The sequence below is a fragment of the Diuraphis noxia genome, unplaced genomic scaffold (genome assembly GCF_037042655.1).
Source record: "Diuraphis noxia isolate RWA-SAM2 unplaced genomic scaffold, SU_Dnox_SAM2 contig0002, whole genome shotgun sequence".
Taxonomy (NCBI): domain Eukaryota; kingdom Metazoa; phylum Arthropoda; class Insecta; order Hemiptera; family Aphididae; genus Diuraphis; species Diuraphis noxia.
Window position 1 is genome coordinate 11,172,452 of NW_028301712.1, and position 13,238 is coordinate 11,185,689.

At 24.9% G+C, this 13,238-nt stretch overlaps 3 protein-coding genes across 3 annotated transcripts; 2 read left to right on the top strand and 1 right to left on the bottom strand.

The window, feature by feature from the left end:
* Positions 1 to 43: 43 nt before the first annotated feature.
* Positions 44 to 4,634, top strand: LOC107173540 (uncharacterized). Its single transcript, XM_015524122.2, has 10 exons — positions 44 to 171; positions 233 to 331; positions 407 to 434; positions 527 to 671; positions 891 to 1,162; positions 1,218 to 1,399; positions 1,464 to 1,638; positions 3,197 to 3,401; positions 3,476 to 4,443; positions 4,505 to 4,634. Exons 2-10 carry the CDS (start codon positions 249 to 251, stop codon positions 4,568 to 4,570), a joined length of 2,124 nt encoding a protein of 707 aa, XP_015379608.2. The 5' UTR covers positions 44 to 171; positions 233 to 248; the 3' UTR covers positions 4,571 to 4,634.
* Positions 4,582 to 5,172, bottom strand: l(3)neo43 (cytochrome c oxidase assembly protein COX16 homolog l(3)neo43). Its single transcript, XM_015524123.2, has one exon. The coding sequence runs from the start codon at positions 4,953 to 4,955 to the stop codon at positions 4,656 to 4,658; it is 300 nt and encodes a 99-aa protein (XP_015379609.1). The 5' UTR covers positions 4,956 to 5,172; the 3' UTR covers positions 4,582 to 4,655.
* Positions 5,173 to 5,575: 403 nt separating this feature from the next.
* On the top strand, positions 5,576 to 11,759 carry LOC107173500 (NFX1-type zinc finger-containing protein 1-like). Its single transcript, XM_015524063.2, has 8 exons — positions 5,576 to 5,861; positions 5,936 to 7,634; positions 8,017 to 8,100; positions 10,009 to 10,274; positions 10,342 to 10,476; positions 10,548 to 10,812; positions 10,870 to 11,065; positions 11,471 to 11,759. The coding sequence occupies exons 2-8, from the start codon at positions 5,942 to 5,944 to the stop codon at positions 11,571 to 11,573; spliced, it is 2,742 nt and encodes a 913-aa protein (XP_015379549.2). The 5' UTR covers positions 5,576 to 5,861; positions 5,936 to 5,941; the 3' UTR covers positions 11,574 to 11,759.
* The last annotated feature ends 1,479 nt before the right edge of the window (positions 11,760 to 13,238 follow it).

The window sequence follows — 13,238 nt, forward strand, 5'->3', positions numbered from 1 at the left end:
CAGCTGTTCAGTTATCATCCAATTGCAATTCAGATACGAGATAAAAAAATTGAACATTATTTTTTTTCAAACTTAAGGAATACCAACAAACACAAACATTAATATTTAATTTGCACTTAGTTTTAATAATAGTAAATAAATTTGTCAATTGTAATTCGTACACACTACACGGTATCTAGGAACTAGGTACATATTTTTAATATACTCGATTATATTTGGTATTGTATTATAGGCTTAATAATAAGATAATGGATCATTGCCAGATTGATGGTATTGAGGAACTTAAGATTTCTAATGATGTTCATCTTGAGACTACTAATAATAATATGAAGTAAGTAGTAAAGTAAAATTTTAGTATCTCTCTATCTGTTTACTTACACTAGGTACTACTTGGTTTGTTTTTCAGATCAATCAAACACATTACTATCAAAAAGGTATATTGAAAATAATTTAAATTGTTTTTAATAACAATTAAATAATAAATAACCTACTATTACGGTATTTATAAATTGTATACACTTTATAGAACACTTCAGAATCAGATCATCGTACTCCTAAACGTAAAAGTGATATTTCTAACTCAAATATTTTGAAAAAAAAAAAAAAATATGAGACCGCTTTGGCTGCAATTTTTCCAGAAAATGACCAATCATACTCACAATATGCTCAAGGTACTATTAATTTTTATGTTATAAAATAACTATGTTACATTTCATAAATTGTATTTAATAATATTCAAGACAAATTACCTACTAACTAAATCTTTTTTTTATTTTTTAAACAATTTGTTTTATAGTAGGTATGCATTTTGTCTTTGTGATAATCAAAAATTTTTCTCTTTAGACAATTTCTGATTATAATACTAAATTATATTAATGTGTTTTTTATAGATTATGCTGAGGGATATATGAAAAAGATGCGAGAAAGATTAGATGTTGATTCATTTGATCTAGCCATAAAACTCTTAGCATCTTTTGGGGACGCTGATGATACCAATATTAATCTTTTATATGAACAAATAACTGAAGTATTGACTGATAAAAATGATGATTTAATCTATGAATTTTTGGGATTTTTACTTCCAGGACAAGCTTTATCAATTGGAAAATTCACAGATTATTTAGAATTAACTAGAATAAAAGAATTTATTAGAAAATTACAAGTATGAGACTTATCTATTTTGAATAATCCTTTTATTCATTTTTGTTTTTTATTAGGTTTGCATGAAAAAACAACCAACTCAGGTCCGTAAAATATTAAACAATTTGTTTCATTTATCAAAAAGTGAAAATATTACTCCATTAGAAGTACATACAGCTATGCTCCCTTTATTAAAAAGTAATCCAATTTTAGTTGATTGTTTTTTTCAATTAATCCCAACAGAACATCCTCCTGAAAGGTATGTGATATCAACAATGCGTTATTATTTCTTAACATTGCTAATTGGTTGAATACTATTTTAGCTTTTTCTCTGATGATAATTGGGAAGACTTAGATATTGATCAATGTATTAACTATGGAATAGATTATGAAGAAATAATTCCATCCGATTCAGAAGATCATACACAATTAAATATATGCCATTGTGTGTGTCATAAATCTGGAAATAGTACACATTGTAGATCATGTGGTCTAAAGGTATCAATACATTTTAAAATTTAACTTAAATCATTGGTTACCATGGCTTCCAGGCTTCCAGTACCATTGATGGTTTTATAAAAATATTTTTAAGTACAATCTTATGTATCTAACATACTTCAAGAGACATTGTATTTAATATTATAATTGACTATAAACACTATTAGTACTTATCCCTATTGGCTATAATACTATAAGTATTATATTCAATGATATAACACAGAAGTAAAATAGTATTATTAATTTTTTTCATACTTTTTAATATATATTATTTCCACCATTAAAACCAAAAATTCTTTTATCATGAACCACTCACTACTTCAAAAAGTATTAATGTTTTTGAAAAAAGATATTCTAGGTTTCAAATTCTAACAAAATAACATTTTTTTCTTGGTTTTTATTTTTTTGAATAGAAACATACAGTTTTTTTTTTTAATCTTCAAAAATGAAATATTTATCCGAGGATATTAATACATAAAAATAAAATTACCTGTAACTCATAAACTACTATTCATACATTTTAGTTAGATATAACTTTAAACCATGTAAAAAACATATTTTTAAAAACATTAATGCTTTTTAAAATAATAGAGGTACCTGATAAAACAATAATTACTATATGCAAAAACAAGTTTAAATGTGAATCCCATAAATTTTTGTATTAATAATTTTAAAACCTATAATATGTAGGATAACATTTTTAACTGCTTTTTTAAGGATGGTATTATTAGAGAAATGATTACCAAAATATGACAAGTTAGAACTGAAATAGGATATACAATTTTATATTACTGACATTAAATTAATTCATTTTCTTCTATTATTTCAAAATTCTGTTGAGGATCTGATGTTTTATTAAGTCTTATTTGACATATTTTCTTTTTTATGTGTTCACTACCTTAGTATGTAAATTTTAATGCATTGAATTTCATTTGGCAATCTTACAATAATTATTAGTTGTGTTTAAACTCATTGTTTATAATAATGTGCATTTCCTTGAAATATTATGCTTGTTAATAAAATATTAAGTCATTATTATATTTTGTTAAACTAATAAAGTAAAACTAATAGCCCTTTCATTGCTCTGGCTTTAATATTACACCCAAAACATTTACATCATTCACCATTCTAGACAAAATATTCATTCCCGTATTGTATAGTATAGTTATTTACTGGAAACCATACAATTTGAAAAAATCCTGGCTCACACTATTTTGAACTTAAATAATAATACCATATAGATCCAACATTTTTATTTAAAAGAAAATAAATAATATTTATTTTATGTAACATACACGAAACAGTATAGAATATAGAGTTGAAGAGCATAAATATTGTAGCAGTGAAAAGTTTAAAATAGTATAAATATTAACTATAAGTTCATTAAGTTTTAATAATTCATCATTACATAAATCTAATGCTTTTATTGGTATACAGTTAATTTTATTTATATTGCATTAGTTAAGTAATAAGTAACTAATTTTAATATAATCAATACATTTATTTATTAAAATGCATAATGTAATATAAATCTAATTGTTTTATTTTTATCAAAAAGTTTTTTAAAGGTCGTATCTACTTTGATACCGTAGAAGGATTGAAACTAGCAAAAATAAATTTTGAAGGAGCTGACTCATCTATTGTACAGTCTAAAATTGATAAAACAAAAGAAAATACTACAGTAAAGCAAAAAAATAGAAAGAGTTTGATTAAAAATAGTTCTCCTGGCTCAGCAGAAGATATTAAATGCAGCACAGGGACAGGTTAGTTGTGATATATTTTTTTACTTGTGATTATATTTTTAAAACTTATATAGTTATATTTATTACACTCATAGAATCTGAAGAAGATCTGATTGATGTGAAACCAAAAAAACGACAAAAATCTAAAGTAGTACAATCTTTAAAGCTAAAGTATAAAAAAGAAGAAAATCCTAAATGTTGTAAAGATGAACAAGATTCATGTGTTGAAACAGGAAAATCTATTGTTCATGTTACTAATGAAGAACTAAAAAGTAGTGAAATGGTGTTTTTTTGTATTCCTAAAGCAGAAGCTAGTGTGAAAATAATGCCCAAAAAGAAATTAAACGTTGACATGAAAGAAGTTACAATACTTAAGGATTGTGAAAATATAAATCAAATCAAACCTGAAAGTTTAGATAATATAAATTCAGATTTATTTGAAAAAAGTATAGAAATTAAAACTGAAGTGTTTTCAGATAAAAATGTTATTGATGTATCGAAAGAAATAAAAAAAGAATTAAATTTTTTACCTTCACCTGTTACAATTGATTATGTACCAGAAGTAGACATTAAATTTGAGCAATATCAAATATCAAACCAAACTAAAATAGAATTTACTAACAATATTACTAATAGTGATATTCCTGAAGCTTGTAACCAATTAGATAACATGCACAATAAGAGTTTAGAAGAATCAAATAAAGTTAAAATTAAAAAAGAGTTGGATGAAGACTTGGACATCAGTAGTCTTAACAAGATACAATGTGACCAAAATACTTCAACTAAATTAACAGACAGTAATTTGTTCGCTTCTACATCTGATATTAATAAAACATTACTACATGAAAATGTTACAATAAAAAATGAAGCTATTGATAATTTATCTGAATGTTATATAAATTCAAGAGACAAACAGGATGATAATGAAACTGAAAAACAATTGATAAATAAATGGACAATAGATGAAGATAAAATTATACTTCAAACTTGTAAGAGAGTTGAAGATATTGAAATTTTATTAGAGACAATTAATAGGCGAATACCACAGAGATCAGTATCTGAAGTATGTTTGTTTTTATGCACACTAATCATAATTTATTAATAATGTATCTTTTAATTTACAGATACAAGAAAGGTTTACGACCTTGATGACTTTACTTGAACAGATGATAGAAGTAAAACAAAATTAGCATAGCTGATATATATTATAACATATTTCTTTATTATTTGTTAAAATAAAAACATACTAAAATATTTCTTTAAAATAGATTTATTTCAGTCTTCATATCCAGGCGGCCTTGGTATTCTTTTATTCTCATAATCTTCAAGATTAACTTGTTCCATAAGCTTTTTATACTCAGTTTCTATTGTAACACTGCCTCGAGGTTTCATTTCAATGCCTTGTTTCCTAAGTTCTTCTGGACTGATGAACTTAACCTTTCGATGATCATATCTAATCTGTGAAAATTCTCTTAAACCAAATGAACCTCCAACAACCAACAACATAAATGGCAATCCAAATCGAAAAAATTTGTTTTTTAAAAAATGATCCAACGATTTTGATAAATTGTCCATTGTTACAAGTTTATTGAACACATGTTTATTAGGATTTTCTTAAAATAATAAAATAATATTTTAATGTAAAGTATAGGTTATTATCTAGTAAAAAATTTCAAGAACGCAGTTATGTTAAAGAATGTAGTGTGTAGACTCAAAGACGAAATTATGCGACTTATGTCAATATTACCTATATTACCATATAATTGTTAATGTCTTAATGATAAATTTAAATCAGTAAAATATTGTTATCTAAAATTTATGATCCATTCGTTCAATGATAAAGAGTTCAAAACTAAACAGCTGCTGTAAAAAATATTGTTGATAACATAAACAAGATAATAAGCACAGAACAATAAGGTAATAAGGTTAATTAATAAGATTGTTTTTTTTTTTTTTTTAATAAGATTGTTCTGTGCTTGAATTCACCTTGACATAGACCTTATAATAATAATTAATATTATTAATAATTTTTATAATCTGTGCTTATAACTTATAAGGTCTATGAAGATACCTATTGGCTATTACCTTAGTCCATGGCAGCTGGCTCATGATAATAACGTTCTCAATTATCACAAAATTTGTATACGAGAATTGTAATAATTGATAATATGGTCTATGATACTATTTAATCTATTCTATGCTATGGTATGAAATTATGAATGAATTATCATAATTTTTAATATAATGACATCATGCATTGTAATTTGTAATAAATAGTATTAACCATAAAGTGCTATTTAATAACAGACATTTAATATCGACGTTTTAGTGTGTTGATTTTTATTAAATTTTTAATTAATATGAATTAAACCAAATTATTACCTATTACTATTAAGAATAGTAAGTTTCTTTGTTTTTAATTTTTTTATTTATTTGTATCAAAATATTTTCAAAAATCAAAACCAAATATTACAACTTTCCGTAAGTATTCAATTCTTTTTAACTTAATTTATTTAATTGTGACATTGTGACATTAATTTATAATTTTATTTTAGAAAAAAATGGGAGAACTTCCTGGAGAGTTTTCAAAATCATTCAGAACACAATATATTCATCCAACTATAAATGATATTGACTATGTAAAACATTTACCGTTCAACCTTGATAAAGGACCGTATAAGTCTGAAGACCATTATTTAGACACACAATTTCATCTCTTACGTGAAGATTTTATTTATCCATTAAGAAAAGCTATACAGTTTTATCGTAAAAATAAAACTACAACTGGCACTAATCTGATATGCAGTAATGTATTGTTTGATGGTTCTAGAGAGTTTTTTGCAAATAAATTAGGTTTTGTATTTAAATTTGATCCCGTTGCCTACAACATCAATATGTTTATAAATGGTTACTTATTGCTGTTTTCTAAAGACAATTTCAACACTTTCTTTGCTGGACTCGTGCTGAAAGATGACACAGAATACTTAAAAAAAGGGATAATTTTAATAGAAATGCTTGATAATATTGACATAAGACCAAAAACAATTTTATCAATGGCACAGTTTGAACAATTTTATGTACCTTACAATTGGACACTTAAAGCTCTTCAACAGATGAACTCACTTCCATTGAAAGAGTATATAGTTTTTGCCACAAACAAACACTGTGCACCTGAATACCTCAATGACATTAATTACCAAAAGTATGATATTGATGATTACAAATTTAATATTTTGAACAATGAAGAATGGCCTACAGAAACTTATCTGCAACAAGAGAGCAGTCAGTATGAAGCATTTAAAGCAGCCTTGACCCATAAATATGTTTTAATTCAAGGTGTTCCAGGTTCAGGAAAAACATTTATTGGTCAACGAGTTGTAAAAGCAATGATTGAAAATTTATATTTGACAGGGCGACTAAATAAACCTATTGCTGTGATTTGTAATAATAATCTCACATTAGATCATTTTTTAGAAGGTATCTTAAAAATAACTGACAAGTTAGTCAGAATTGGCAGTCAATCAAAATGTGAAGCTTTAAAGAAATATAGTTTAAAGAAGATAGTAAAGCTTAACAAATTAAAAATAAATAATATTTTAGAAAAAAATTTAAAAGTTAAAGAGCAAGCTATTTTAGAGTGCTGTGAGAAATGTGACAAATTATATTCAGGTATTCTAGATTGGAGTATTTTGAAGACTGTGGTGCCAAAATTAGCATTCAACACTTTTATAGATTCTTGGGATTTCCTCAACTGGTTATTTCATCCATATCCTGTGGAAAAGATGTTTAAAAAATATAAAATAGATCACGTACAATACCCTCAACATTGTCTTATTTTAGATGATGTAAAACAACGTTTGTCAGAATTGACAGAACAAGTTACTGAAGGCAGTGAATATCACTCATTAAAAATCAAACAACAGTTGACCATGCTGAAGAAATTTTATGAATACTTTGAGTACATGTTATCTTTTGATAACTCGGAAGAAACACCAATTGTGGTTGATGATATTCATTTAATTCCAGCTGATCAAAGATGGGTGTTATACTATAAATGGGTCCATATAATTGTTAATGAATATAAGAATATTTTAATTCCAACATGGTATGAATATAATGACTTATGTAAAAAACTCGATGAGGATAGATTGGCACAAACTATGAATTTACTAGATGATATTTATGTAATTGGACTTACTACTACTGGAGCAGTAAAAAACAAAGATTTATTAGAACGTTTAAAACCTCCAATTGGTAAGTGCTTTTCTAAGAATTTCTAATTTATATTCAATTTAATAAAAAATAATTATAACCATAATTTAATATAAATTGATATAGCATCAAATATTTTATTAATATAGTTTAAAACACAGTATAATTAATTAAACTAAATTTTTGATGTTTATTGTTATTTATACTGTTTATTACCTATAATATTTTGTAAGTTACTACTATTTTCCAATTAAAACACGAAGAGCTGTTTTGATATCAATTAGATTGTCATAAATGTGTTAATTTAAAAAAAAATTGATATATTACATTGAATTCAGTAGCATAGTTTTTATTTTCATAATCTAAATTTAAAATGTGTAGATAATTAAATTTTAATGAGGTTATGTTTAATTATTTTTTTTAGTTATTGTGGAAGATGCAACAGAAACATTAGAACCATTCATTGTTGCATCATTGACTGAGCATTGTCAACATTTGATTCTAATTGGTAAGTTTTTATAAAAATTTTTTTTCTTTTTTTAGTTGCTAACCAAGTTTAATTTTATTTATTCATAAATGTTGAATTTATGTTGAATACTGTAATTGATTTTAAATTTGAATACTATAGTTTTTATAATTAATATAATATGGAATAAATCTAGAAATTTGGGAAAAATATTTTCTTTTACATTTAATACTCAAATTAGGATTATACTTATTAGTTCATTGACTCTGGGACAGGGAGTAATTTAAATATTTACAAAGAAGATAATATAGAAATATAAATACAGTTAATTATAACTTCTACTCTTCAAACATTTTTTGAGATAAAAATAACTATTTTCAATCGTGCGACTTTACTAGAGTACCCTTTTATATATTCAATAATGTGAAGCTATGCAACGGCAGTAACATGTTATTTTTATTACCTTAACTGAAAGTAGAAAAATTAATATTTATTAGGAAAGTAATGTATTCTACGTAAAGAATACTTTAACTGTATTATAATTACTTGAAGTTACTGGGGTAATGTGTTAGTAAATAAAAAATAACAATATTTTAATATCAAGAGACACTACATATTCATTTATAGTTCTGTCTAACTCAAAAACGATTTCAAATTTTTGTTAATCAGGTTTCAATAATGTGCTGTTGGTTTTAATATGAGAGTGAATTTACCTATTATCAAACTTAAATACATTATTTATTTATTCTGTATAGTGTATATCATAGGCATATTCAATATTTCAATATATTAATTTTTGTGTGAGATATGAACATTTTTAGATTGTGATATTTCATATACTATACAGGGCGATTTTTTTATCATGAACCACTCATTATTTCAAAAAGCATCAATGTTTTTGAAAATATTTTTTTACAAAGTTTCATGTTGTTAAATAAAACAACGTTTTTATGAAAAAATTATATTTTTTAATATTTTTTATCCTTATATTTTTTTAAGTTTTTACTTTTTTGAATGGCAACCTAGAGTTTTAATTTCATATTCCAAAGCAGAATATTTTTCTAAGTATTTTGATACGTAAAAGTTGAATTTTGGACGAGTAGTTTTTGAGTTATAAGTATTTAAAGTTTAGATTGGCGGAGTGGAGTGGTACGGGGTTACCCCGCAAAATGTTTGTCCACTACTCCGCATGTCTAAACTTTAAATACTTATAACTCATAAACTACTTGTCCAAAATTTGATTTTTACATATCAAAATACTTAGAACAATATTTTGTTTTGGAATATGAAATTAAAACTCTAGATTGCCATTCAAAAAAGTAAAAACTTAAAAAATTATAAGGATAAAAATATTAAAAAATATCATTTTTTCATAAAAACATTGTTTTTTTAACAACATGAAACTTTGTAAAAAAATATTTTCAAAAACATTGATACTTTTTGAAATAATGAGTGGTTCATGATAAAAAAATCACCCTGTATATTATACCCATATCTGGCTTGAAAATTAAAATATCAAAAAAATTTCTGACTTAAGCACTTATAATGTTCCCACTTGAAAGTTAGATAATAGATAAATTCACGCTTATATCAATACTGACAGCTATTGAAACTGGTGAACAAAAATTTACTTTGTCATATGTTTGTAAGATGGAGTCAACAAAATAATGGGTAGCATTTTATCAAGAATTGTTATTCCTTTTTGCTAAAACAAGTCCAAAAATTAACCGTTATTAAATCTCTTAGCATATGACATTTTATAAATTAATACTATCAAATATATAGTTGTTTCTAAAATATTTTTTTACTTATGTATAATTTATAAGTTATGATCATTTTTTCTACTCAAAAATTAATTTAACTTTAATTTTGGTTAAAATTCAGCCAACCAAAAAATTAGGAAATATTACTTTAGTATATTGTAATATAATATTTATTTTAATTATTTAGGAGATCATAAAGTAGAGCGTCCAAAGGCATCATCATACACTTTGGCAAAAACTTACAATTTCAATCAGACACTTATGGAACGAACTATAAACAATGGCTTACCTTTAAATCGACTTGTTAAACAATTCAGAATGCGACCAGAAATAATGTCACTAGTCTTGCCATCTATTACAGATCAATTAGAGAGTAGTGAACATACGCTTAATTTACCAAATATTATTGGAATAACACAGAATGTGTACTTCATTGATCATAATATTACAGAGGTATTAACTTATAATTTTAAATTGGTATTTTATTATATTTAACTAATAATTAATAATTAAAAACTAGGATAAAAGTCACATAAATTTACATGAAGTTAAATTTGCAATTGGACTTGCTCGTTATCTTTGCTTACAAAATTATAAACCTGAAGAAATAATGATTTTAACAACACATAAAGATCAAGTCTCTGAATTTGTTAAGGTAAATTAGTTTAGAAAACCCATAATTTTAATTTAAAACTTTTTAATTTATAATGGAATTTTAATGATTAGTTTAAAGAAGAATCTTTACTTATTAAAAATATAAATATATCATCTGTGGATAACTGCTCATTAAATGAATGTGAAATTGTAATACTATCCACTATTCATAGTACTAAAGGAGATACAGGATTTTGGAAACATGAAAATCGGATATGTGTGGCTTTAACAAGAGCAAAATCTGGATTATACATTATTGGAAACATAAGCAATCTTATAAGCCAATGTGAACTATGGAAAAGTGTAAAGAGTTCTCTTCAAAGTCTATGCTCCCTTGGTATAAAATTAGCATTATTTTTTTATTTTTTATTTAAAATTGTATATTTTTTTTTAGGAAGTGAATTAACTCTAGAGTGCTCCATACATAAAGGAACATTATCAAAAGTTTCTAAATCTGAAGATTTCGTAAATCGAAAATGTCCTCGTCCTTGTCTCCAGCAATTAAAATGCAATCATTATTGTCAAAGTATTTGCCATACACGTGATCGTGAACATATGTTTATGTTTAAATGTAGAAATATAAACTGCAGGTATGTTTTATAAAGAACTATACAACTTATTCTTTCCATTTCACTGAATTTTTAAGGTATATTATAATTTATAGTATGTAATAGAATTAAATATGCATACATACTAATTATACTGATTATATAATTTTCATTCAAGTAATTCATAAAAGAGGTATAAAGAAAATATTCTTTAATTAAAAATAGTAAAGCTCAAGTTTAGTATTTTTGCAATATATATATATATAGAGAGAATGTATATAATTTAAAAGTCAAGTCAAAATTAAAATAATTATTTCTGAGAATTATTTTTCACTCTAAAAATAATAAGTTGAATAGCGTTGAGTGCTTTCAAAATAAATCCATATTATAATATTTAGGTATAAAAATAGTTTGTATTGTAATCTTCTATATTTTTTTGTTTTTCAGATCATCTAAATCTTTAATCCGCTACCCATTAAGAGACATATTTCTGCTATTTTGGGAGTATAGCAAAAACATTATTTATGAAGTAATTAGTCAACCAATTTGATATTTTTTAACTATTGAATTTAAATTATGCTAGATTCTTAGTAAAATATTTTTAATCTAACTGAGTAAAATTCAAGTTTTTCTTTTACCATGTGATACCTAATAAATATAACCTAGTCATGCATTGTATAAGTATAAATGTATAAGATATTGTCTGTATTAATAAAATGTTCCTCAAATGATTAAATGAATATGTTTATTTTTTTATATAAGACCTAATTAGCATTAAGTGTACAGTGTTACAAAAAAATTTTCAAAAAAGATTATTAGAGCAGGTAGCCAATTTACTACAATAATCTTTTTTATAATGATTATCCACAAATTATTATATTTAAAATCCAAAAAAAGTCACATTGTATTGTATTTAAACTACACTTTCTATACTAGACCTAATAACTTAATACCAATCAGTGGCATATACGCGTGACTATAAGGGGTTGTTCAATCCATAGGAAAATTGTGTTTTTTTTACTGTATTAGTAAAAACAGTTTTAATATAGTTTTACAATATTACAATATCTCTATAAGCATAATAAAAAATATGCCTACCAATCTTTTATGTTTTTTAACTATTATTATAAGTTGTAACAATTTATGAGGAACCTTGTATTACATTTTAGTTTTATATGGTGAACATTTTTTATTTATAAAAAATAAATTCAAAAATGTTTTATACCGATAAATCATTTAAAAAGAGTTAATATATTTTGAAAATATTGTGATGTATAGAAAATACTATTATAAATATTCGGAAAACAAATAATAACGATTATTATAATATATTATATTATGTTTTAAATATTTATTAATAGCTCAAAAAGAATCTTTAAAATAATTGATTAACAAAAAATGTCAAGCTAGAAAAATTTGGCATCAAACCCACTACCCAGAGCACATTTGTTGAATTAAACTAATTAATAAATAAACTGAAAAAAGATCTGCAAACCTTTAAAGCCAACCAATTTCATTCATTTTTATCATTACTTATACCAGTCAATGGTTCCTTTCCTTATAGAAATCTATAAAAAATAAAACCAAAAGAAAAGACATAGTCTCCCCTTTAACAGATCCTAACAACACTCTAGCCATAACCGACAGTAAAAAAGCAAATTTATTCGGCAATCACCAATCAGAAACTTTCCAATCCCACTTGGATACAAATAACAATATAACAACACTCATAGAAAATGTCCAGACTTTTCTTAAAAGTTTACCTATGCCACTACTAGCTAAACCAATTACACCACAAGAAATAAAATATTATATTATTAAACTACGCAACAACAAATCCCCAGGGTATTATCTAATTAACAACAAAATACTCAAAAAACTAACAAATAAAACGATCCTTCTTCTGACTCACTTATACAACACAATGCTCAGGTTATCATACATATATGGAAATTCTCAACAATAATATTAATTGCTAAGCCAGAAAACCCAAAGTATTTAGTAACCTCATACCACCCAACCGGCAACCACCCGATAAGTCTACTACCGACGTTAGGGAAACTTTTCGAAGAACTATTTCCTAAAAGAATAACTCAATAACTCCTAATATCAAAGAAAAAAATTATCATCCAAAATACTCAATTCGGATTCCGATCATATCATTCGACAATCCACCAAATACACAGAATCACCGATAAAATATCATCATCATTTG